The sequence below is a fragment of the Mobula birostris genome, chromosome 10, assembly GCF_030028105.1.
Source record: "Mobula birostris isolate sMobBir1 chromosome 10, sMobBir1.hap1, whole genome shotgun sequence".
Classification (NCBI taxonomy): domain Eukaryota; kingdom Metazoa; phylum Chordata; class Chondrichthyes; order Myliobatiformes; family Myliobatidae; genus Mobula; species Mobula birostris.
In genome coordinates this window covers 39,311,495-39,338,625 of record NC_092379.1, presented here as the reverse complement: position 1 = coordinate 39,338,625, position 27,131 = coordinate 39,311,495, and the positions used below count along the sequence as shown (strand labels likewise).

At 45.4% G+C, this 27,131-nt stretch overlaps 1 protein-coding gene across 1 annotated transcript in view; it reads right to left on the bottom strand.

The window, feature by feature from the left end:
• Nucleotides 1-1,406: 1,406 nt before the first annotated feature.
• The window catches only part of LOC140203607 (serine/threonine-protein phosphatase 2A 65 kDa regulatory subunit A beta isoform-like), a 56,340-nt gene continuing 30,615 nt past the window's right edge, over nt 1,407-27,131 (bottom strand). The window contains exons 12-16 of the mRNA XM_072269655.1: nt 20,604-20,664; nt 18,665-18,819; nt 6,602-6,744; nt 3,498-3,589; nt 1,407-1,769 (exon numbers count right to left, since the gene is read on the bottom strand). Of these exons, the coding sequence (XP_072125756.1) occupies nt 1,753-1,769; nt 3,498-3,589; nt 6,602-6,744; nt 18,665-18,819; nt 20,604-20,664 (468 nt within the window). The 3' untranslated portion in view covers nt 1,407-1,752. The remainder of the gene's footprint in view (nt 1,770-3,497; nt 3,590-6,601; nt 6,745-18,664; nt 18,820-20,603; nt 20,665-27,131) is intronic.

The window sequence follows — 27,131 nt, the reverse complement described above, 5'->3', positions numbered from 1 at the left end:
CAGTGCGAGGGCGAGGGTGAGGGTGAGGGTTAGGGTATGCGGGCAGTGGGCAAAATATCCCTCTAGTGTTTGTGGATCTCATACTGGAGATGCAGTATCTCTTCACCCTGCCACTTTGAAAACGGAACACATGACATGCTTTTTACGTGTTTCTGCTCCGCAAAAGTCGCAAGGAGGTAAATCCTGCACCTCTCTGGTGTGCAACACGAAGCAGCGTTTACCTTAATCCACTTTATTAGGGAAAGCAGTCAAAACAACAAATTAGGAGAAAGACGTCCACTGGTAACAGGTTAAACGTGCCTAACACAATCTCTAAAATCATTCAAAAAACTAACAGACATTAAATTACGTGATTTGCAATATTGAAATGGCATCCCAAATGTGACTAGACCACTGGAATGATACAATATTGTGTAATTCTGGTCGGGAAGAGAAGCTTAGCTATTGAAAAATCTACTTTAACTAATACGTACAGAAGCAATGGCTGCCGAACCAAACCATCAGGTAATCACAGCATCCACTGGCACTGCTGTTCAAGTCACTGGAATAATGAGGTCGGCATTGAAAGTCATTTCAATAACTGTCTAACGGGCACTCTTTCTTTTAATGTTAAAAACGATTAAAAGGGAAATTAAGGTAGGTCAAAACTTATAGCATATCATTCAGCAACCTGGGGACAATGCAGTGCAGACACATGAGGCCCCACCTTTGGACCCATCAATGTGGAACCCACCCCTTCAACAGGCCCCATCAAATGCGAAACCCTCTCCTACATCAGGGTCAGGACCCATTAATGTGGACCACTTCCCCAAGCCAAGGCCCATCCAATGTGGGCCCCTCACTGGGCCCCTCCTCTGCCACCCCATCCGAGAACAGTTTCAGATTGGACAACATCTTCAGTTTTAATTCGAGCATTTGCCACTGGATGCTGGGAATACAAGCGAAGGTGTTTTGGGAAAGGAGGAGGAGGCATGCTGGATACAAGTGACTGTCGACAGAGCAGCAAAGCTAATAACCTCACATCCTTGTTAACAGTTAAACCCATCGGATACACAATGCCACTGGGTACACTACAGTCAATGAAAATAAATAGGGGGAGTAGACAGCTTGATATCTCAAGCTAAATTGAGACAGCAGAAAGACTGCAGAACTAGAATCTACAAGGCAGCTAAAATCCAGTGACACTACGTATGAGACGTTTACATTTCCAGGGGTAATTCTTTAAAGAGTGTTGTGTATGTGGCCTGGCTACACAACAATGCTATTAATAAAAATGCTGGAGACAGGAGCGAAGTTTCATGGTTCTTTACTAGTAGAAAATGATGCAGAACACACACATACGTATCAATGTGCGCCTAATAGCGTATGCAGCGATGTGTTACTACAACATAAAGTAGTCCCCATATCATACAGTAGGCTGACCCGGCTGATGCTGTAGTGGCGTCACCCCGAGTTTGAATCCAGCCGGCTCCCCTGCACGCTTTCCATCCATGCTGGGTTACGAGCTGGTGATCTCTTTGGAAACTCACCCGGCAGAAGGCAATGGCAAACCACTGCTGTCACTTGCCTCGTACACGGTTCCCCACTACGTCAGAGAGGCGTGGAGGGAAATCGTCCGCCAACTGGAGAAACTCCAGATGTGACGTAACTTTCCTTTTCCCTATACGGTACAAAGAGAGAGTGAAGAAGGTTTTCAAAGATGTCAGCGGCAGATCTCGTTACAAGTCTGGACAGCCGTTTCTTCACTCCTTCCTACGATAAGGCAAGCACTAGATAAGAAGGAAAACATGCTGATTAGATATTAAAAGGAGACAAAATGGGAACGTTTCTGAAGATAATCAGAACACGCATCTATCTGTAAGCTATGACGACAACTTGTGGGAATTCTAGCGATGGAGTATGTCATTTCTAAGATATTGCAAGTGAATTCATACAATTGCTAACTATTAATTCCTGTTGCTTCAAGACCTATTTGGGCAGGTGGGACTCGTCAGCTCATCTAGGAGAAGGAAAATTCGGATCTCAAACCTCTGCTGCCTTGCGGCTGTACCCACTCACAGGGAAGGCTTTGGGAGTAAACCCGGAGCTGGATTCCCTAAGGCAGTCCTACGCTGAATGACAACTCCTGTGCTGCTCCTGGTACCAAACTCAATCTGCCATTCCTTTGGGTGCGTGCAGACGGGGAGCTTGCTACATGGGGCAACAGCTTGCTCTCCATATCGTACTGCCCAGGCTTGTGTATCTGGACAGCTGGGACACAACATCCATGGTCGACTCCGACCGACGGAGGCCTCAGTCACTATAAGACCTATTGAATGGGTAGCACTACAGACATGCCACCTCTCCCGGAAGTTCCGGGAGGCTCCCGGATATGAATAGCGGCTCCCTGATGCCCGCAAATTATATACAATATGATGGAAATCAATTTTTTTGAGAGTGAGCGAGAGAAAGCAAGAGAGCGTGAGCGCAAGAGAGAGCAAGCGAGAGCACACGAGTGAGAGAGCGAGCGAGAAAGCAAGCGAGAGTGCTTGAGAGCGCTCGAGCGACCATGAGAGAGAGAGAGAGAGAGAGAGAGTGTGAGCGAGAGCCCGCCATGCAGAGTGTTCCAAAAAAAAATAGAAAACATACATCACCCCAGACTACACTAAGGTGTACTCCTGCCTAACAGGGGTCAAAATAATGACAGTGTTGCTCGCTGCACTGATTGCAACAATGACGTTTCTCTTGCCCATGGTGGGTTAAGACTGTAAAAGACGTGTTGAGGTGAGTTTAACAGGTGTCATTCATTCATTAACATAACTAACATTACTTAAACTAGCTGGCTAGCTGCTAATGGCTACTCTATTGCAGACATCCCACCTCTCCCGAAAGTCTCCTGCAAATTGATGGTGCTACCTCCCTGAAATGAGTTTTTGCAGGGTGGGATGTCTGGCACTAGATTTTAACACCCGTTCCTAAACCCTAAAAATCACCTAATATAAACACAGAACTCTTTACTGAGGATTGTACTCAAAACTCTGGATTGGTTCCTAAAATATTCAGCTTACAGAAACAGGGAGGCAAGTAAGAGACACAACTGAGAACTTCATGCTTGGCTCTATAACAAGGTTTATAATTCTGAACAATTAGTAAATCCCTTTAACTGGAAACAGTTCCAAATATCACAGCATTGTTCCAGCAGCTCGAATAACCCTCTTGCTGGTTCAGAGTTTTGAATCCATAATTTGTGTTTTATCCCCTTTAATGAACGTGCTGAGGACTGCATGTTTTTCCCCGACCCTCACTCGTTACACGTGCAGATTACAAAACACACTTCTTTAGCTTAAAGAGCCTTTTCTACCATCAGTGCCCCCACAGCAGGAACCCAGCAGACACCCATCTTGTCTTGTGCTCATCTTCAGAGACCCAGTGACAGACTCTGGGACAATGCAGGCCACAACTGCTCGAAGGGAGAATGCTTATGCTCGTACCGAGCTGGGTCCAAAGCCACAACTTACCAGTCATGGCTTCCTGCGCAAAGTACTTTACGTCCATATCTTGGTCCTGACCCAATTTCTCCAATATTGGTTTGAACTCGTTCTGTAAAGTGCTGTGATTTAAAAGCAAGTTTTAGTACCTGTGACCTTCAAAACAAGATAGCAGCACATTCACTTAAATCTAAAGCGATACTGGATATTACCCAGATTAAAATCTCCTCTTTCTGCCTCTCACGCAGGCTCCCACTACCACAACTGATCGTTTACTGGCCAGATACGGGTTAGAGCTCAACTAGAAGAGTACGGTCACAAACTGCAGCTGAGCTCATTTGGGTTAGTGGATGCAAAAGGAGAATAATTCGGATGCCGCATTTTTATGCCGTTGAAGAGAGGGGGCACTGAATGCATAAACTTCCTTTTAATGCAATCCGTCTGTTATTGCTTTCCACACAAATTCCAATCAAATCACAAACGCACAATTTCACAAAAATCGTTCACCGGACGGGTTGGCGGGGTGGAGATACGTTGCTACCAAAGGAGGTGCAGGGTGCTCCTTCCCTCCGCAGACCTGCAGGTCACCCTTGGGCAAGGTGCAACACCTGCTTAAGCCCCCCCACCTGATCAGGGTCACGCGATGCCGTGGGAGCAGATGGTGGACAGTCATGTGTGCAGCCGGTGCAGATCACAAGTCCTGGTTGTGCGACCACTGTTGCCGGGCAGACAATCTCTGAAGAGCACTGACAATGGCTGGGGGGTGGGGGGGGGGGTCACCTCGTCTTGTAAAAACACACACGGCCCAGAAGGCGTCAATGGCACAAACCAGTTCTGCAGGATAATTTGCCAAGAACAACCGTGGCCATGGAGAGACCACGATCGCCCACGTCACATGCTGATGAAGATGGTGGTGGCGTTAACTGAAATCTCACTGTGCGGTTTTCACTTCTAACCAGGATTTATCCATCAGTGGTTGAAGGAGAGAGGGAAAATGTATTAAAGAAGATTGGAGGAGCAAACTTTTCATGCAGGAGTTGGTAGCTGAGCTGCCAAAGGAGGTGGTGGTGGTGCAGGCCGGAACAAAAACCTGGACAGTCACTTGATAAACCTCTGGTTAGGTCACATTTGGAGTACTGAATTCAGCTCTGGTCTCCCCTTTAAAGGGCGTGGAAACTTTGAAGAAGGTACAGAAGATGTTTACAGGACGTTGCCTGTGATAAACCGCTGGTTAGGTCACATTTGGAGTACTGAATTCAGCTCTGGTCTCCCCTTTAAAGGGTGTGGAGACTTTGAAGAAAGTACAGAAGATGTTTACAGGACGTTGCCAGTGATAAACCTCTGGTTAGGTCACATTTGGAGTACTGAATTCAGCTCTGGCCAGCTCTTTAAAGGGTGTGGAGACTTTGGAGAAGGTATAGAAGATGTTTACAGGACGTTGCCTGTGATAAATCTCTGCTTACGTCACATTTGGAGTACTGAATTCAGCTCTGGCCTCCCCTTTAAAGGGTGTGGATACTTTGGAGAAGGTACAGAAGATGTTTACAGGACGTTGCCTGTGATAAATCTCTGGTTAGGTCACATTTGGAGTACTGAATTCAGCTCTGGCCTCCCCTTTAAAGGATCTGAAAAAGGTACAGAAGACATGCTGGCTGGTACTGCAGATGTTACCGGAGAGGTTGCTTTCTCCAGGGTGATGGAGTCTGAGGGAGGGACGAGTTGACAGAAGTTTACAAAATTCTGAGGCAAAGGCAGACGGCTCACAGTTGAGATGTAAAAGCCAGAAGAGAACAGCTCAAAGATGTGCTGAGGATTTGAGTACCTGGAACACACCGACGGGTCTGGTGGAAGTGGATGCAGGTATGAAACAAGAACAAGTGTTTACGATCCAATGAAGGGTCACGGTCTGAAACAGCGACTGGTTATTCATTTCCATGGACGCTGCCTGATCTGCTGAGTTCCTCCAGCGTTTTGTGTGAGCATTGAAGTATTTAAGACACTGTTAGACAGGCAAATGAACGTGCGGAGAATGGAGGATATCGGCCACGTGCGGGCAAAAGGACACGGTTCAATTAGGCGCTGCTTTATTTATAAAGTCTGCAGGAGTTGGAAACCCAGAGCAACACACACAAAATGCTGGAGGACCTCAGCAGGTCAGGTAGCACCTATGGAAATGAATAAACAGGTGACGTTTCGGGCCCAGACCCTTCGTCCGGACTGAAAAGGAAGAATTAGTTTGGTACAACATTGTGGGCCAACGGGCCTGTTCTACAGGTTCAGTGAGCAAGACAGAGGGATGTGGAGTTAGTGTGGCTGAGTGGGTTTACAATAGCAAGGAGTGATTGTCAGTATAGATGCAATGGACAAGAGGTCATGCTTCTATACAGTACAACTGACTATATCCAGAACCCAAAGGAATATTGCGCATTGCTTGGGAAAGCTGTAGTAAAATGAGGCCCTTGGAATACAAAGGCAGTGGAGAGACCTTAAACAGGTAATTTGGAGGGTAGAAACGGGCTACTAAATGTTCTTGGTGAGGATGTCCTTTCTTTAAAAAAAAGGGGAGAAGGCAGGCGAGTGGGGTTGAGGGGAATAATAAATCAGCCATGATACAATGGCCGTGCAGTATCGATGGGCCGAACGGCCTGGTTCTGCTCCTGTGTCTTATGGCCTTAACCTCTGGATAGAGAAGAAGATCGTTTAAGGGTACCAAAGGATCAAGGTCAAGCAGTAAAGTGAGGCAAACACCACAGGGGAGGGGGAGGCCCGAGGGTTAAGTTTATGCCCCTCTCCCATGCAGTACATGGAATGAGCTGCCAGAGGAACTGGTTGAGGCAGGCACATTAACAACTTCAATAAGCACAGGTACGCGGGCAGGAAAGGTTTAGAGCAAGGGTGCACAACTATTTTGGTGCCATGGATCATTACGCTAGGGGTCCATGAACCCCAGGTTGAGAACCTGGGACGATGGGACCGGCGGAGACGGTGGTCTTGGCCGGATTGGACCTGTGGGTACAAAAGACGGTGCGACTCCATCACTAAATGCCACCACAGTAGCGTCTCAATTTCCATTCCAAACTGGAGGTGAAACATTCTCCACAGGCCGGGTTATAAGCCCCAACTCAAATACTTACCTGGCATCTAAAACCGGTCCTATTTTCTGCAATGTTTTAGCCACGTTGAAGCGAATGTTTGCCACCTGATCGCCTGCCATCTGGAGAACCGTCGGCAGCATGTGCTTTGCTGTGATTTCTTGGCCACAGGCTTCAGACAACACCTAAAAAAAAACAGCAGAAAATGCAAACGTTCATTCACAGCCCCGAACTTCACGAAGCAAGACTGAAGAAAAGATCATCGATCTGATTTGTGCGACGCTCAGAATGTATTTTGCCCCATGATAAAAAGGCATAGTCCACACTGGCACCAATGATCACCCGCAAGGAGAGAGATGAGGTCCTGCAACAGAGATTTACAGATCAATAGACAAGTTGTAAAGAAAAAGTGCTGGTATATTGTAATCGCTGGACTACCCCTTCTGCCATGTACGAGCGAGTTTAGAAACAGGAAGGCAGGACGGCTGAAATGTACAAAGTGTGGGTGCAGAGCAGACAGCATCACTGGGATCTCTTCCATGACAAGGTGACCCGAGCCAAGGGGGAACCAGGATTATAAGACGCAAGAGCGGAATTCGGCTATCGAGTCAAATATGATGGCAGAATATAGCATTAGTGGTCAGACTCTTGGCACTGTGGAGGATCAGAGGAATCTTGTGGTCAGAGTCCATAGGACACTCAAAGCTGCTATGCGGTTGACTCTGCGGTTAAGGAGGCATACGGTGCATTGGCCTTCATCAATCGTGGGATTGAGTTTAAGACCCGAGAGGTAATGTTACAGCTATATAGGACCCTGGTCAGACCCCACTTGGAGTACTGTGCTCAATTCTAGTTGCCTCACTACAGGAATGACGTGGAAGCCATAGAAAGGGTGCAGAGGAGATTTACAAGGATGTTGCCTGGATTGTGGAGCATGCTTTATAATAATAGGTTGAGTGAACTTGGCCTTTTCTCTTTGCAGCGACGGAGGATGAGAGATGACCTGATAGAGGTGAACAAGATAATGAGAGGCATTGATTGTGTGGATAGTCAGAGGCTTTTTCCCAGGGCTGAAATGGCAAGAACGAGAGGGCATAGTTTTAAGGTGCTTGGGAGTGGGTACAGAGGAGATGTCAGTGGTTAATGAGGTGGAGGATAAATGCGTGGCTGAGGGATTGGAGCAGGGGGCAGGGATTCAGATTTCTGGATCATTGGGACCTCTCTTGGGCCAGGTGTGCCCTGTACAAAAAGGACGGGTTGCACTTCAATCTGAGGGGGACCAATATCCTGGTAGGGAGGTTTGCTAAGGCTGCTAGGGAGAGTTTAAACTAGAATGGTTGGGGGCTGGGAACCGAACTGAAGAGACTAGGGAAGAGGGGGTTGGCTCACAAATAGAGAAAGCTTGTAGACAGTGCGAGAGGGAGGATAGGCAGGTGATAGAGAAAGGATGCTCTCAGACCGAATGTTTGAGATACGTCTATTTTAACGCAAGGAGTGTTGTGAACAAAGCGGATGAGCTTAGAGCGTGGATCAGTACTTGGAGACATGATGTGGTGGCCATTAGAGACTAGGATGGCTCAGGGACAGGAATGGTTACTTCAACTGCTGGGTTTTAGATGTTTCAACAAGGACAGGGAGGGAGGCAAAAGAGGTGGGGGCGTGGCACTGTTGATCAGAGATAGTGTCACAGCTGCAGGAAAGGTGGACGCCATGGAGGGATTGTCTACGGAGTCTCTGTGGGTGGAGGTTAGGAACAGAAAGGGGTCAATAACTTTACTGGGTGTTTTTCATAGGCCGCCCAATAGTAACAGGGATATCGAGGAGCAGATAGGGAAACAGATCCTGGAAAGGTGTAATAATAACAGAGTTGTCATGATGGGAGGCTTTAATTTCCCAAATATCGATTGGTGGATCCCAAGAGCAAGGGGTTTAAGATGGGGTGGAATTTGTTAGGTGTGTTCAGGAAGGTTTCTTGACACAATATGTAGATAAGCCTATAAGAGAAGACGCTGTACTTGATCTGGTATTGGGAAATGAACCTGGTCAGGTGTCAGGTCTCTCAGTGGGAGAGCATTTTGGAGATAGTGATCATAATTCTATCTCCTTTACCACAGCACAAGGCTAATAGGAAGGAGCTTAAGAAGGAAATTAGGAGAGCCAGAAGAGGCCATGAGAAGGCCTTGGCAGGCAGGGTTAAGGAAAACCCCAAGGCATTCTACAAGTATGTGAAGAGCAAGAGGGTAAGACGTGAAAGAACAGGACCTATCAAGTGTGACAGTGGGAAAGTATGTATGGAACCGGAGGAAATAGCAGAGGTACTTAATGAATACTTCCGTATTCACTATAGAAAAGGATCTTAGTGATTGTTGTGATGACTTGCAGCAGATTGAAAAGCTTGAGCATGTAGATATTAAGAAAGAGGATGTGCTGGAGCTTTTCGAAAGCATCAAGTTGGATAAATCGCTAGGACTGGATGAGATGTACCCCAGGCTACCGTGGGAGGCGAGGGAGGAGATTGTTGAGCCTCTGGTGATGATCTTTGAATCATCAATGGGGATGGGAGAGGTTCTAGAGGATTGGAGGGTTGCCGATATTGTTCCTTTATTCAAGAAAGGGAGTAGAGATAGCCCTGGAAGTTATAGGCCAAAGAGTCCTACCTCAGTAAGTTGATGGAGAAGATCCTGAGAGGCAGGATTTATGAACATTTGGAGAGGTATAACATGATTAGGAATAGTCAGTATGGCTTTGTCAAGGGCAGGTCGTGCTTTACAAGCCTGATTTAATTTTTTGAGGATGTGACTAAACACAATGATGAAGGAAGAGCAGTAGACGTAGTGTATATGGATTTCACCAAGGCATTTAATAAGGTACCCCATGCAAGGCTTATTCAGAAAGTAAGGAGGCATGGAATCCAAGGGGACATTGTTTTGTGGATCCAGAACTGGCTTCCCACAGAAGGCAAAGAGTGGTTGTAGGCAGGTCATATTCTGCATGGAGGTCGGCCTCAGTTATCTGTTCTGGGACCCTTACCCTTCGTGATTTTTATAAATGACCTGGATGAGGAAGTGGAAGTGGAGGGATGGCTTAGTAAGTTTGCTGAGACACAAAGGTTGGAGGTGTTGTGGGTAGTGTAGAGGGCTGTCAGAGGTTAGAGCGGGACATTGATAGGATGCAAAACTGGGCTGAGAAGTGGCAGACGGAATTCAACCCAGATAAGTGTGAAGTGGTTCATTTTGGTAGGTCAAATATGATGGCAGAATATAGTATTAATGGTAAAACTCTTGGCAGTGTGGAGGATTAGAGGGATCTTGGGGTCCGAGTCCATAGGACGCTCAAAGCTGCTGCGCAGGTTGACTCTGTGGTTAAGAAGGCATACAGTGTATTGGCCTTCATCAATCATGGAACTGAATTTAGAAGCCGAGAGGTAATGTTGCAGCTATATAGGACCCTGGTCAGACCCCACGTATAGTACTGTGGTCGCCTCACTACAAGAAGAATGTGGAAGCCATAGACAGGGTGCAGAGGAGATTTACAAGGATGTTGCCTGGATTGGGGAGCATGACTTATGAGAATGGGTTGAGTGAACTCGGCCTTTTCTCCTTGGAACGATGGAGGATGAGAGGTTACCTGATACAGGTGTGTAAGATGATGAGAGGCATTGATCATGTGGATAGTCAGAGCCTTTTTCCCAGGTCTGAAATGGTTGCCACAAGAGGACACAGGTTTAAGGTGCTGGGGAGTAGGTACAGAGGAAATGTCAGGGGTAAGTTTTTTACTCAGAGAGTGGTGAGTGTGTGGAATGGGCTACCGGCATCGGTGGTGGAGCCAGATATGATAGAGTCTTTTAAGAGACTTTTGGATAGGTACATGGAGCTTAGCAAAATAGGTGGCTACAGGTAAGCCGAGTAATTTCTAAGGTAGGGACATGTTCGGCACAACCTTGCGGGCTGAAGGGCCTGTATTGTGCTGTGGTTTTCTATGTTTCAATGCAAGTTTTTTTTATGCAGAGAGTGGTGAGTGTGTGGGATGGACTGCCAGAGGCGGCGGTGGAGGCGGAAACGATCGGGTCTTTGAAGAGGCACCTGAATGGATACATGGAGCTTAGAAAAATAGAGGGCTATAGGTAAGCGGAGTAATTTCTAAGGTAAGGACATGTTCGGCACAGCTTTGTGGGCCGAAGGGCCTGTATTGTGCTGTAGGTTTTCTTTGTTTCTATGAGTCTCCTCTGCCATTCCATCATGGCTGATTTATTTTTCCTCCCAACCCCATTCTTCTGCCTCCTCCCATATCTTTTCACGCCCTTAACAAATCAAGAATCTATCAACCTCCACTTTAGATATACTCAATGACTTGGCCTCCAAAGCCGTCTGTGACAATGAATTCCACCGATTCAGTACCCTCTGGCTAAAGAAATTCCTCCTCACTTCTGCTGTAAAGGGACGTCCTTCTATTCTGAGGCTGTGCCCTCTGGCCCCAGACTCTTGCGCTATTGGAAACCGCCTCTGTGCGTCCCTTTTATCCATACCTTTGCTCGAGCACTTTGGGAGGGTTTAAGCTGGTGAGGCAGCAGGGCTGGGACACAGGATACTAGTGTAGCAGGTGTTAACTCAGAATTCTATGTCAAACTCACTGAACAGGCAGGTCCGGTAAGCAGAGAAGGCAGAAATAAGTGGGAAAGCACGAGAGGGCTGGGAGGTTTAACCACATGTTTCCGAACATAGAAATTCACAGCACATTACAAGCCCTTCGGCCCACAATGTTGTGCCGACCAGGTAACCTACTCTAGAAACTGCTTAGAATTTCCCTAGCGCAGCAGTCCCCAACCACCGTGCTGTGGACCAGTACCAAGCCACAAAGCATGTGCTACCGGGCCGCGAGGAAACGACATGATTTGGCGATAGGAGTCGCTGCACCTTTCCTCATTCCCTCTCACCCACTGTTCAGCTTGAACACACGCGAGGTCATTACTCGCACGTCATCCATGTCAGCATGGGAATAAGATCAGCTCCCCGAGCTTGCAAATGACGGCGGGCTGAAAAGTATGTTTGACATAACATCTCTGGCGACATTCTGGATCAAAGTCAAGGCTAAATATCCTGAGATAGCCATGAAAGCACTGAAAACGGTGCTTCCATTTCCAACATATCTCTGCAATGAATGCAACGAAAACTAAATTGCGGAAAAGACTGGACATAAGGAACCCCCTTCGAGTATCGCTGACTCCCATCAGCCCGTGATAGGACCGTCTTGTTGCAGGGAAACAAGCCCAGGGCTCCCACTGAATCAGCGATATTGGTGTGTTGCAATGATTTTATATGCTCATGCGGGGAAAATACGTGCTGTGTGTTTAATATCCAAATGTTACTTAAAATGTTATGATGCTATTGATTTATAAGTGACTTGTAGAACCATACAACAATTACAGCACGGAAACAGGCCATCTCGGCCCTTCTAGTCCGTGCCGAACTCCACTCTCACCTAGTCCCACCGACCTGCACTCAGCCCATAACCCTCCATTCCTTTCCTGTCCATATACCTATCCAGTTTTTCTTTAAATATTTTCTTTTTCTTCCTTCTTGTCATAGGAAGCATGGAGAAGATCTAGAGGGGACACAGGGGAGACTTGCCAGGAGGCTGCCTGCATTAGAGAGCGTGTCTTATGAGGAAAAGTTGAGTGAGTTGGGGCTTTTTCTGTTTGGAGTGAAGGAGGATGAGAAGTGTGGATAGAGTGGACAGCCAGAGACTTTTTCCCAAGGCAGAAATGGCCAATACCAGAGGCATAATTTTGAGATGATTGGAGGAAGGTACACAGGTAAGATTTTTGTTTCACACACACAGAGTGGGTGGGTGTGTGGAATGCCCCGCCAGGCGTGATGGTAGAGGCAAATGCATTAGGGGCATTTGACAAATTCTTAGATAGGCACACAGATGATAGAAAAATGGAGGGCTATGTAGGAGGGAACGGTTAGATTGATCTCAGAGTAGGTTAAAAGATCAGCACAGCACTTTAACACAGTGCTTTAACGTTCTATGTTCTAGGTACAATTGCTCTGCCTAGTTTGCCAACTAACCAATTCACCATCATTAGCACTAACGCTGCAAGACAAAGCTCACATTTTTATGTCATCTTCTAAACTTCTAGCCACATCCAAATCATTTACAGGAGAGTTCCAGCACAGATTCCTGTGGTACGCCACGGGGTAATCACAAAAGCTGATCAGCAAATCAACTTTGAACCCAATTTGTGAAGTTACTTCGGATCCCTCGGTCTCTTGCTCATTTGGGGATTTTGTCAAAATATTTACCGAAGTCCCTGTAGACAACACCAACTGCATGAGTACACCCGTAACTCCAAGAAACTCAAACTGGCCGACAGAATCACCGCTTGCACGCTGACCATTTCTGATGAAGCTCTGCCCAAGTGCAGCTGAATCCCGTCCCTCGAGACTTTTTACAACACCCTTTCTACCACTGATGTTAGATTCACAGCTCTGTCGTTACCAGTTGCTGCCTTCGTTGAAGAACGGCACCGTACTGCTGGGATCCAGTTACCTGGCACCTGTTCTGTGACAATTTAGGATTTTAAACAACCAGGATCCTTGAACACACACAAAATGCTGGAGGAACTCTGCAGGCCAGGCAGCATCGGTGGAAAAGAGTACAGTTGACATTTCCAGCCGAGACCCTTCGGCAGGAGTGGAGAAAAAAGATGAGTAGATTTAAAAGTTGTGGGGGGGGTGGAAGGTGAGTGGAGAAAGAAATACAAGGTGCTGGGTGAAACCAGGAGGGGGGAGGGATGAAGTAAAGAGCTGAGCAGATATCACAGAGTGAGAGAAGGTTTCACTGACTCCCGTCGAAGGGAAGCAGAGATCACGGAGGGGGAGCAATGAGAGAGGGTTTCACTGAACTCTCAAAGAGACCTTGGGAGCTCAGCCCTTCCTTCCCATAACAGCCAAGGATACATTTCATCAGGCCTTGGAAATATATCCATATCCAACCCCACTAAAGACTCCTAATAACTCGGTTTCTTGCCCTGCTCGAGTTTTCCAGCCACATCCTTCTCTCACTCTGTTTCTCACGAAGTTTTCCTGGATCCCCCCTCCTTTGGGCCATTCCCTTTGAAATCGTTCGTGCTGATATCAGAGAAGTTGCGGTTCTGTACTGCTATAACCTGATAACTCGCACAACTGTGTTTTGCCTTTCTCCTTCGTATCCAGGACATCTTTGAGGAGCGATGCCTCAAAAAGGCAGCATCCATGGTGAAGGACCCCCACCACCCAGGACATGCCCTCTTCTCACTGCTACCCTCAGGAAGGAGGCACAGAAGCCTGAAAGCACACACTCAGCGATTCCAGAACAGTCTCTTCCCCTCTGCCATTTCTGAATGGACACTGAACCCATGCTCTACTTCACTACTTTTTATTTCTGTTTCCGCACTATTATTTTATATATTTACTGTAATTCACAGTTTTCTCTGTTATTATGTTTTGCACTGTGCTGCTGCCACAAAGACAGCAAATTTCACGACATTATGCCGGTGACGTTAAACCTGATTCTGATATCCTTGCTCCTGTACCTCATGCTGAATACTGGGAGAGCTGTCACATGTGACCACTCCTAGGGACTACCTGTACACTGTTACTTAAAGCTCTTTTTGCATATTCCTCCAAGGAATGTGTGGGCATCACAGGTTGAAGTGGTATTTAATTCCTTTGTGGTGGGCTGCAGCCCTTGAGGTGTGGGTGCACCCACAATGCAGTTAGGGTGGGTGATCCAGGATTCTGACCCAGTCAGAGTCAATGCCCTGGTTCAGATTTTTACTGCTATGCTGTAGGCATTTCATTTTAGCAGTTCTGTAAGAGCAATCTGTTCTGCTTTCAGCCTGTTTGGGTCTGAGCTCAGGAATGAGGTGTCATCCAATCAGGATGGTAGAATTGGGAGAAGGTGCTAGAGATTACTGGGCAGAGAGGTCTTTGTTTGGCGGGAGCTGGGAGAAGACAGGAGGAAAGATGGTGGACGATGAGGGTGCTTTCTGCAGATGAATGGCTTCAAGGAGGAAGGACCAATAATCCCGTGGGAAAGCCTCTTTGTTCAAGATGGATTTCCAGTGACCTTCGGAAGGTGCTGTGTGCTTTCACACAGACCGAGGGAGGGTCCAGCGCGCGATTTACAGAGAAGTTCAAGATTTGAGCTCCACTGTGCAGTTGTGACTTTTTAAGTAGAATGGGCCCTTTTTGCTTTTTTTCTCTTTCTTTCCTTTAATAACTCTTTGCTTAAGTTAACATTCTTAAATATACTCCTGAATAATTCTATGCAGTGTACAATCTGTTATTTTCTGCTGACAGGCGATTGCCAGGGGCAGTAAATCACACAGCATTCACACAAACCGGGGTTTGGGTAGGTGAGACATCCCAACCTCACGGATTTTGCGGGACAAAGTCACATACACCTTAGATGTACGAAGCCTGAAATTTCTCCCCGCGGAGTCCAGTGGCTGTTTGCGAGGGGCTAAAAGGCTGCATTTCCAGAGACGCCCAGTGAAAAGATGGTTTCAGAAGTAATGGCAATATATTTCCAAGTCCGGTTGGTGTGCAGCTTGCAGGTAATATTCCAATGTTTTGCTGTTCTTGGCTGTTTACATCAAGTTCAAGTTTAATTGTTATTCATAAATACCCATGAATACATCCAAACGAAACAGTGTTCTTTCAGGGTCAAGGTACAAAACACAGTACCAACAGTCATACACAGCACGTGGCACATATAGCAGTAAAATATAGTCACACAACAAATATAGTCCAAGTCCCTGAGTCCATGAATGTTGCAGCAGTCTGTAGTCGAACACATACATCCTGCCTTCTGCCAAGCAAACACTTTGGGGGAGAGGGACAGCACCAATGTTAGCTTAAACGCTGCGCTACACCACCTCCAGTGCCAGCTCTTGATGCCTCTCTCCTGGGTGGCTGCAAACAGGCTTGAGGCCACATCCGCTCACCCTGCAGGGGTGTCAGTCACCCCTGCTGCCAGCCCCTGTAGTCCGCAATAAATCAGAAGACCAGACTTGCAGCATTACACATTAACAATGCTCAACAGGGTTTTGCAATCACAAGAAAAGAGACTAAGACAATTGCTCGCTGCCAGTCTGCACGCCAACCACATTGCTGACTCTCTGACACAGGGAGCAGAACGATCTGCCCCAAGTCCAGCTTCTTCAGTTTCTACGCCGTTGGGGTAGGCCGCAGCACTCTTTAAGTGCTTAACTTCCAGCAGGGTCTTGAGATTGTAAAGAAATAAACAAAAGATAGTAACACGTTTGGCTGGCCCTGTAGAACCCGCCGCGCCCCAGCACACCGCCATCTTACCGGAAGTTCACCAGTAGAGGCTTGTGGATTAGTAAGGTGTGTCCCAGAATGTCCTCCTCCTCGATATTTCAGCAATAAATCAATATTACGGTGCCACGCCCACCACACCATTCACTGAGTGAATTGTTCAGCCATTCAACCCTCTCTATGACAGTAACAATATCACCCTCCTGTGAGCTCATTTGCTTTACTAGTAATGTTGCTTACACCTAAATAAATATAATCTTGCATTTCTTATCAGACTGAGGTTTGCTCTCCTTACTGGGCTTGCTTTGTTTCCCTTCGATATTTAACTCCACTGCCACCTCAACTGTAAATGTGGCCTGTGGCCCATCCCTATGAGTTTGAATCCCAGCGAGCACTCCCGCAGGCTGTTAGCCCTGTTTTGGTCCAGCCCGCGCAGGCATATCTTTCTGAGGTGTTCCTGCTGATCCAGAGGTCTAAATTTCAAAGTACATTGCTACCAAAGTATGAACTCCATATACAAGCAGGAGATTCGTCTTCTTGCAGGCAGCCATAAAACAAAGAAACACAAGAGAATCCATGGAAAAAGAAAGAATCCTACACAGCAAAGACCGTCAGACACGCAATGTGCCCAAAAAGAACAAATCGGGCAAACAAGAATAAAAAAATAGTAAACCAGTAAGAAACAGAACATGAACCGCAGGGTCGCCGAAATTAGGCCCACAGGCAGGGAGCCAGTTCAGATCAGTAGATGGCTGCAGGCCACAGCAAGGGAGTCAGTTCTGTGCTGAGAGAAGTGAAACCAGTCCAGGGGCCCAATGGTTGCAGTCCACAGCCAAGGAGCCAGTTCAGCATTTTATCTGAGCCAGGGTGTCAATGGTCGCAGGGCACAGCCAGCAAGTCAATTCAGTGCGGAGACAAGTGCTGACAGTGACAGTCGGTTCACTGCTGAGGTGTGTAAAGCCTCACAGAGAAGTTAGTCTTTCCCCCTGCGACTCTTTAAACTTTTTAACCTGGCTCGTTGTTGAAATCGACTGAACACCACTTCATTTTCCCCTCTCAGGCCACTCTCATCCAACCTGAAGTCCACTCCCAGCAATGGCCGCGGCCGCTGCACCTGCATTCTTGAGAGTCCAGCTTGCCAAATCCTTGAGGATACCGCAAAAACGCCAGGTCGTGCAGACCTCTCGACACCCTCCAGAACCTATCAAGCTCCACTTTAAATACACCAATTACTTGGCCTCCCATCGCCGCCTGTGGCGATGAATTCTGTAGACTCACCACGCTTCGGCTAAAGAAATTCTTCATCTCCGTTCTAAAGGGATATCCCTCTGTTCCAAAGGCTGTGCCCTCCAGTCCGAGACTCACCCACTTTAGAAACATCCATTTTATCTGGGCATTTCAACTGAATCTCTCCATCACCTTGTCCAAACTCCAGCAAAGCCCAGGCCCATCAAATAAATCCAGGGAAAGAAGTTAATTCCGCAACTGGAATGACTGTGGGGGCCTTTAAGTACACTTGTAAATTGAAACTAGTTGCGTCAAAAAACTTACAATTCCCTCAGCCAGATAATGTATAATGTCCATTTCAAGGTACTCAGATCTCTAAGCAAAAGACAGAGCCATAGTCCACTACAGCACGGAAACAGAGCCTTGTGAAATAAAACTTGAAAGCTGTAAGCCATCTGGTGGGTCAACAGGTCATTAAATCAGTTGTCCTTCAGCTAACACCATCAGTCCATTTCCACAGGGACGGTTAGGAACTCTGCTCCATGAAATCATAAAAAGTCTCACCCTCAACTCAATTTTTACTCCAGACACCTTGAAGATTAAACACAAAACACCACTACACCTCAGCAAATAACGCAAGCACAGAAGCTCGTATCAAGCAGATGTCAATATTGGAAGGAGCAGCTTTGGCAAAGTGTTAATTGATTTTTTGCAGAATCTAAACATTCACAAAGAATATATTAAAAGAACATTTCAAACAAATCCATATTATTTTTGTTAAATTCTTTATTCTTTAGTGTGTGTTCTAACTGTACGTTTTATTCATGAAATATTTTAGCAGCTTGTGAAGTGTAATGGAAGTATTGTCAAAGTTATACTCACGTTATGCAGAACAGAGTGGTCATTCTGCAATGGTAGTCGGAGTCACTAGCCATGGGCAAATACATTGTCAAAGCTATACTCACGTTAATGCAGAAGAGGGTGGTCATTCTGTGAAGGTAGTTGGGGTCACTGGCCTTGGGCAAGTACATTGTCAAAGCTATACTCACGTTAATGCAGAACAGGGTGGTCATTCTGTGATGGTAGTTGGGGTCACTGGCCATGGGCAAGTACATTGTCAAAGCTATACTCACGTTAATGCAGAACAGGGTGGTCATTCTGTGATGGTAGTTGGGGTCACTGGCCATGGGCAAGTACATTTTCAAAGCTATACTCACGTTAATGCAGAACAGGGTGGTCATTCTGTGATGGTAGTTGGGGTCACTGGCCATTGCAAGTACATTGTCAAAGCTATACTCACGTTAATGCAGAACAGGTTGGTCATTCTGTGAAGGTAGTTGGGGTCACTGGCCATGGGCAAGTACATTGTCAAAGCTATACTCACGTTAATGCAGAACAGGGTGGTCATTCTGTGATGGTAGTTAGGGTCACTGGCCATGGGCAAGTACATTGTCAAAGCTATATTCACGTTAATGCAGAACAGGGTGGTCATTCTGTGAAGGTAGTTGGGGTCACTGGCCATGGGCAAGTACATTGTCAAAGCTATACTCACGTTAATGCAGAAGAGGGTGGTCATTCTGTGATGGTAGTTGGGGTCACTGGCCATGGCAAGTACTTTCGGCACAATGGTGGATTCTGCCCAGTCTTTGCCAAACTTCTCCACCAACTTGGTCAAGTTGTTGGTCGCGGCCTCGCGAATGGCGTACACTGCAAGACAGCATTGACAGGTCAAGAAATGATCTGATCGCTGCTACTACTTGATTTTCAAATATGTACCTTGCTGATAAAATACAAAGTTCCGAAATGAAATGCTCGTACCACCTTCTTCAAAGTGTCAACCTGTTCCATACCAAGTTACACACAGTGGAGGAAATTATGCACTTGGAAAGTAGCATTTTAATATACTTATTTATCATTGATTATTTATTGAGATACAGCGTGGAACAGGCCCTTCTTGCCCTGCGAGCCACCCCCGATTAACCCTAGCCTAATTACAGGACAATTTACAATGTCCAGTTAACCTACCAACCAGTAGGTCTCTGGGAGGAAACAGGAGCGCCCGGAGGAAACCCACGCAGTCAAGCTGAGAACGTATAAACTCCTCACAGGTGGCAGTGGGAATCGAACCCAATTGCAAAGTGTTGCGCTAACCAGACGCCACTGTGTTGCCCCATTAGATACTTAAAAAATACTTCGAATAGATTACCATTATTTATTACTTAGTAGTCTGATTGGTCATTGTAAACTGTCCTGTGATGAGGCGAGGGTTAAATCGGCCGGTTGCTGGGCAGTGCGTCTTGTTGGGCCTGTTCCATGCTATTCTCGAATAATTAAATAAATAAATGTATCGGTCAAAGTCAAGTCTGTTTCTTGTTGCCATGTGTACAAGAGTACGACAAGATTGCTTGCAGCAGTAATAACTGGGGGGGAGGGGGGCGCCGGTGTTTGAACTATGATGGTATTGGACATTGGGCAGGAACCTGGGAGTAAAAACTGGGATGAACACACTCAGAAATACACAATTGAAATGTGGAAGTCATTTTGGGCTTCACTTGGATGAGGCTCTGCAGAGTTTTGTCCCACTGAGACAGGGAAAGAACAGAAGGGTGAAGGAGCCATGCTTGACAAGAGATGTGCAACAGCTAGTCTAGAAGCGTAGGATGCAAAGATCAGCCTGGGCTCCAGAGGGTTACAATGTGGCCAGGGAGGGAGCGAAGAATGGACTTCGGAGAACTAGGAGGGGCCACGAGAAGGACTTGGCGAGTTGGATTCAGAAGAACAAACTTGAAGAACAGGAGGATGGCCAGAGTGAGAGTCTGGGCCGGCCAGAGCTAAAAGAGGCAAAATGTTTGGAGTCAGTGGACTTTGGGGGAGATCCGCAATGAATACTTTTCTTTAGTAATCACCAGTGAGAGGGACCTTGATGCTTGCGAGAGCAGTGATATGCTGCAACATGTTGACATTGAGAAAGAGGATGTTCTGGAATTTTGAAAAGCCCTAGGATAGATAAGTCCCCGGGGCCAGATGTGATATACCCCAGGGTTACTACGAGAAGCAAGGGAAGAGATTGCTGCACCTTTAGTGACGATCTGGGCATCCTCACTGGCCAGTCCTCACCGGAGGAAGTACCAGATGATTGGAAGTTGGCAAATGTTATTTCCTTGTTCAGGAAAGAGAGTAGGGATGACCCTGGGAATTATAGACCAGTCAGTTTTACTTCACCAGTGGGCAAATTACAGGAGAAGATTCCTACAGACAGGATTTACAAGAAGCATAGTCTGATTCGGGAGAGTCAGCATGGCTTTGTGAGGGGCATGTCGTGTCTTGAGCCTGACCCAATCCTTTGAGGATGTGACAAAGCACGATGAAGGATTTTTGGTTAGGCACCTGGCAGGCTCACTCAGCATCATGGAAGCACCAGTAAGATGACATGGACAACTTTGAAGGACTTTCGTTCAACAAAAGTAACGATTCATCAAGGCTATACTCACCGCGATCCACCAGCCACGTCATGCACAAGCAGTTCAACTTCTCATCAAAAAACTCCACTCCCTAAACAGGTTTTGACAGAAGAAAGAATGTTGATAAAATAACCCCTCGAATTTCTAGTAGAACATGCCAACTTGCCACATTTGCATTCTAGCCGTCTTCAACTTTCGCTACTTACCAGTACAGTTTGCTAACTCCTTTGAGCCAATGGTGAAGGGGTCACACAAGAAAGACTGGCAACATGCTCTAATAAACTGCACAAAACTAGATTGTGCCGTGGCAGAAGGCTACACAGAAGATACCCTATCTAAGGTACTTGCATCTAGTATTTTGACTATCCTTAATTAATTTCTTTGTGTCAATACCAGGACTATGATCCATGAAAAATAGGAAAAATCTTAAAAGTGTCCGATGGTTTAATGCAGACAGTAAGAACGTTACTAACCACTATCGGTGGCGTAGCAGTTGGCGTGACACTATTACAGCTTGGGAATTCTGATGTCACCTATAAGGAGCCAGTAAATTTTCCCTGCGGAACGTGCGGGTTTCCTCTCACAATCCAAAGACGCACCAGTTGGGAGGTTAATTCATCACTGTTACCTGTCCCTGTTTAGGCTAGGGTTGGATCAGAGATTGCTGGGCAGCACGGTTCAAAGGGCGGGAAGGGCCTTATTCCTCAGTGTACCTTTAAATAAATAACCCAGTGAATCCTATGCTACCACATCCACAGCAGGATGTTATTTCAACTTCACGATTTAAACGTAATTATGCATGTGCTGGATTATTTAGATTACAGATCCCACACTCCTGACCCGCACAGTATCTCTCTTCGACATGACAGTGCACCATTCTACATTCACGTCTCCCATGTGGTTAATACATTCCACTTTCTACATTCAGTCACTGGGAACAAGTTAGCCTTTGCATAATTCTCAGGTTACTTTGCTTCATATCCAGCACAGCTAATAATTCCCAGGGTAACCACGTGGCTGAGTCGTCCAACCACAAGCTCTGCCCGTGACTCTGACTCAGACCTTGACAACTCTTTACCATAGAAAGTACAGCACAGAAACAGGCCCTTTGGCCCTTCTTGGATGTGCCAAACCATTTTCTGCCTAGTCCCACTGACCTGCACAAGGACCATATCCCTCCATACACCTCCCATCCATGTATCTGTCCAATTTATTCTTAAATATTAAAAAAGAACCCATATTTACCACCTCGTCTGGCAGCTCATTCCATACTCTCACCACTGTCTGTGTGAAGAAGCCCCCACCAATGTTCCCTTTAAACATTACCCCCCCTCACCTTTAACCCATGTCCTCTGGTTTTTTTCTCCCCTTGCCTCAGTGGAAAAAGCCTGCTTGCATTCACTCTATCTATACCCATCATAATTTTATATACCTCTATCAAATCTCCCCTCGTTCTTCTACGCTCCAGGGAATAGTCCTAACCTATTCAACCTTTCTCTGTAACTGAGTTTCTCAAGTCCTGGCAACATCCTTGTAAACCTTCTCTGCACTCTTTCAACCTTATTTATATCCTTCCTGTAATTTGGTGACCAAAACTGAACACAATATTCCAGATTCGGCCGCACCAATGCCTTATACAACCTCATCATAACATTCCAGCTCTTATACTCAATACTTTGATTAATAAAGGCCAATGTACCAAAAGCTCTCTTTACGACCCTATCTACCTGTGACACTACTTTTAGGGAATTTTCTATCTGTATTCCCAGATCCCTCTGTTCCACTGCACTCCTCAGTGCCTTACTATTAACCCTGTATGTTCTACCTTGGTTTGTCCTTCCAACATGCAATACCTCACACTTGTCTGTATTAAACTCCATCTGCCATTTTTCAGCCCATTTTTCCAGCTGGTTCAAGTCCCTCTGCAGGCTCTGGAAACCTTCCTCACTGTCTACTACACCTCCAATCTTTGTGTCATCAGCAAATTTGCTGATCCAATTTACCACATTATCATCCAGATCATTGATATAGATGACAAATAACAATGGACCCAGCACTGATCCCTGTGGCACACCACTAGTCACAGGCCTCCACTCAGAGAAGTTATTCTCTACTACCACTCTTTGGCTTCTTCCATTGAGCCAATGTCTAATCCAATTTACCACCTCTCGATGTATACCTAGCAATTGAATTTTCCTAACTAACCTCCCATGCGGGACCTTGTCAAAGGCCTTACTGAAGAAAATCTACTTTGTGTTTGCACACCGAAACTGAGAGCGATTTGCTTCCTTAAAACCAAATACATACTAAATCCGGTATGATACAGGAGAGCTTAAGTAAGCTACAGAGAGTTATAAAATTAGTCAGCTCCATCGTGTGCTCCAGCCTCCATATTATCCAGGACATCTTCAAGGAGCGGTGCCTCAAAAAGACAGTGTCCATCATTAAGGGCCCCACCAGCCTCTTCTCATTGCTACTACCAGAAAGGAGGGACAATTTGTCTGAAGACACACACTCACTGATTCAGGAACAGCTTCCTCCCCTTTGCCATACGATTTTTGAGTGGACACCGAACCCATGAACACTACCTCACTACTCCTGCTAGTTACCGACACAGAGGAGGAATCTACAACAACCAGTTTACAACCAGCACGTCTTTGGGATGGAGGAGGAAATCGGAGCACCTGGCAGAAACAGAGATGAGGAGTGATTTCTTCAGCCAGAGGGTGGTGAATCTGTGGAATTTTTTTCCATGAACAACCGTGGAGGCCAAGATATTGGGTATAATTAAAATGGAGGCTGACAGGCTCTTCATTAATCAGGGTGTGAAAGGATATGTGGAGAAGGCAGGAGAATAGGGTTGAGAGGGATCACAAATCAGCCATGGTGGAATGTTGGAGCAGACTCAATGGGCTGAATGGACTAATTCTGCTCTCAAGGTCATTTGCTTCCAAACAATTGGTTTATTGATCATTACAGAATATCTCTCTGGTGCTTCCCTCTCCCTTCCCCTTTTCCCAATCAAAGATTCAAAGGTTCACTTATTTTTCTTCAAACATCTCTTTATTGCTTTTACAGAATGAAAAGTAAACACATTCGATCATCCATAGGTTTGAAAGTGCAACAAGGTTAAAGAAAAAGGGAAAAATAAAATACATCAGAAATAAAAGGAAAAACAACGCACAAAAAAAGCAAACACCCGGCCATTAAAAACAAGCTGTCAATTCAATTTGTTACTTTCATCATCCCAAATATTGTTCTCCAGAAACTTGTAGAAAATATCCCAAATTTCCCGACATTTGCCAAGTTTGTTTTTCTGTGATGTAGTTGATCTTTTCTAGAGCAAGATACGAAGTCACTCCTTTCAGCCATTGTGAAAGTCCACTGGTTGTGGGTTTCTTCCATGAATAGGCTATGCAACGTCTGGCTTTCAAAAAACAAATATTAAGCAGAGACCTTGCACTTTTGGAGGTTACAAAGTCCTTTGGATGAATGTTCAGAATACATAATTTAGGATCAAGGAGCACCTTTTTTCCAATAATCTGACTAATCAAATCCAGCACCTTCTTCCAGAAGCAGATTATCTGGGGGCACTCGCACATACAATGGAACAGAGACCCCTTTTAGTGATTACATTTAAAGCATGTGTCTGGAATGTTGGGGTTAAAGTGACGAAACCTGACTGGAGTAATGTACTGTCTGGTTATCCGCTTAGAATGAGTGTTCACTGACTGGGTTTGAACGAAGGAACAAGCTTCTGACCACTCTTTTTCTGACAGATTCTCATGCAAATCAGTTCTCCATGCTTGTAGCATGTTGTTTGATGACTCTTTGCATTTACTTGCAAACAATTTGTATGTAGCCCCCTGGTAAGCCTAGACTCGCTCAGCTCGCTTTCGTCTAGGGGGAGCAGCTTTCAGCCCCGCCAAACGGGGAGATCAAGTTTGTGTGGATGCTGTGTGATGTACCCCACACCGCCAATTAACAGACAGTACGCCATATGCGATTAAATGATTACACTTTATAAGTATTTCTTGGTGATGGGTTAGTAGAAACAAATAGAATAAAGGTGCCAAGTCAGTAACTCTATCAGTTCGGTGCACACTCGTTGGAGCTCTTACACAACCGGGTCCCCCTTCCTCCAATCGATGGCCTCCGAACTCCACCGACCCACGAATGGGACCACCCTCGGTGATCCACCAAACACTCCACACGAGTCTGTCCTCGCCTCCTATCCTCGCTGAAGACCCTGGGCCTCGGACTCCCGCTCGGGGTCCGTGCCGTTGCCCAGCTTACGGCATCTCTCTCCTCGCGTCTCCTCTCTCTGTCCCCATCACGCCTTCTGCCCAAAGCCCACGAAAAAGAATAGCTTACAGACACACAAGAAAGAATACCATCTATCCCAATTGGTTAGCAAATGAATACAATTCCTGTATCAGTAATTATAACCCAAACAAGCTGCTCCAGAGAACCACTGCCTCAGCAGTTAATAGTACAGAGAAGCCATTTTATTAGCCTTAGCAAGTAACATAAAAGAAGAAACCCTTACATGTATAATTCAGACACTTGTCCCCTAGCTTCAGATAATTTCAGAGTGATGTCTTCTAGGGTAAATAAAGGAGGGAGCTTCAAACTGTAACTTTGCCTGGACATAATAAAACTTTGCAACTAAAGGCATTTAAAAAAGTGTTTTGTTGGAATTCCATATGTGGCCTTGAGTTCTTCAAAAGACATAAATGAATTGCCATTATAAAGACCAGACACCTTAGCTATGCCTCGGGGCGGCCAAGTTTTAAAACTGGGATCCGCTCTGCCGGGCTGGAGCTATCATTACCAAAGATAGGAGTAAACTGGGATAACTGTGATGTCTCACCCATTTCCGCAAGAGCATCGTGCCAAATCATTATTGTATTTTTTAAGAAAGGGATTTTAGATTGTGTGACCAGGTTTTTCTTATTTGCTGAATACATATATAGTTCTAGAGGGATATTGATCAACTGGGATTCCATTGAGACCCAAGGAGGGGAGTGATCCTTAACAAAATAAAACATTCCTGCTCTAATTTGGGCCGCCCAGAAATACCATATAAGATTTGGTAGCTGTAAGCCACCTCTATCATACGGCAGATATAACAGGGAAAGCCTGAGTCTTGGACATCTATTATTCCAGATGAAATTAGAAAAACATTTCTTTAATAAATAAAAGAAAGAGTAAATAAGTACATAGGGATTGGATAATTATGTCTGCGGGCAGGAGCAAGCATGAACAAATTAGGATATAAACACCTGCAATGGTTGATACTTAGGCTTACATACAACATTTTGGACCAGTGGAAATGGTCCAGAAGGGTTATATGGAAACTATTATTACCATTTTTCTTAACAACTAATTCCATTACTTAGCCTAATTGGTTAGATTTACCACAGTACATAATTATCTATTTAAATGTTTATTTTCCTTTTATATCATCTCAATGTGTACTTAAGAATGTATAAATAATTGTAGTTTTATACATATAAAAAAATGGAAAAGGTTATATGTGTGAAAAAAGTACATGATATTTGTGAATTCCTTATCCAAATAAAAATAAAATTAAAAAAAAATAAATAAAAGAAAGATGATGGAGGAGAAAGTGGGATAGATTGGAAAAGGTACAGGAACTTCAGTAAAATTGACATTTTTAGAACGTTTATGCGTCCAATCAAATTTATGAGCAATTTCGTCCATCTGTTTGTAAGTTGAGTAACTGAGTCTGTGAGAGGGTTATAATTAGTTGGGATAATTTTACCAATAGTAGGAGTAATTTTAACACCCAAATAGGTAAACCCTGTTCTGACAAAATTACGTCATCCATGTACAGGGCTATGCGATGTTCTACATCTCCTATAGTTATTCCTGCTATGTTAGCCTGTTTTCAAATTGCCATAGCAAGTGGCGCAATGGCCAGGATAAACAGGAGGGGAGATCCCTGTCTTGTTCCCCGTTGGAGTTTAAAAGATGCCGAAAAAAGCAGGTTAGTTAAAACTTCAGCCTGTGGGTTAGAATACAGAAGCTGTATCTTAGAAATCTTCCCCCTATTCCACTCCACTCTGTCGAAGGCTTTCTCGGCATCCAATGACAGAATAGCGCTATCAGAGCTTCCAGATTTTTCATAAAGTATATTAAGCACTCTTCGAATGTTGTGGAAGCCCTGCCTTCCCTTACAAACCCATTTTGGTCAGGGTGGACCATTTTTGGCAAGAGTGGCACCAGCCTCCTAACTAATCCCTTACAGAGAATTTTGAGATCATTGTTCAGATGTGAGATTGACCTATAAGATCCACAAAGGGATGGTGGTTTTCCAGGTTTTAACAGTAGTGTGATTGCTGCTATATTAAGAGAGGAGGGAAGGGATCCATTGTCAAATGACTCCTGATACATATCAAGCAGAGGTGGTATTAGTTTAGTCTTAAAGATTTTATATATTTCAATCGGAATTTCCATTGGGCCCAGGAGTTTTCCCTCCCTTCATGTTAGTTATAGCTGCAGACAATTCTTTAGCCTCTAAGTTAAACTCCA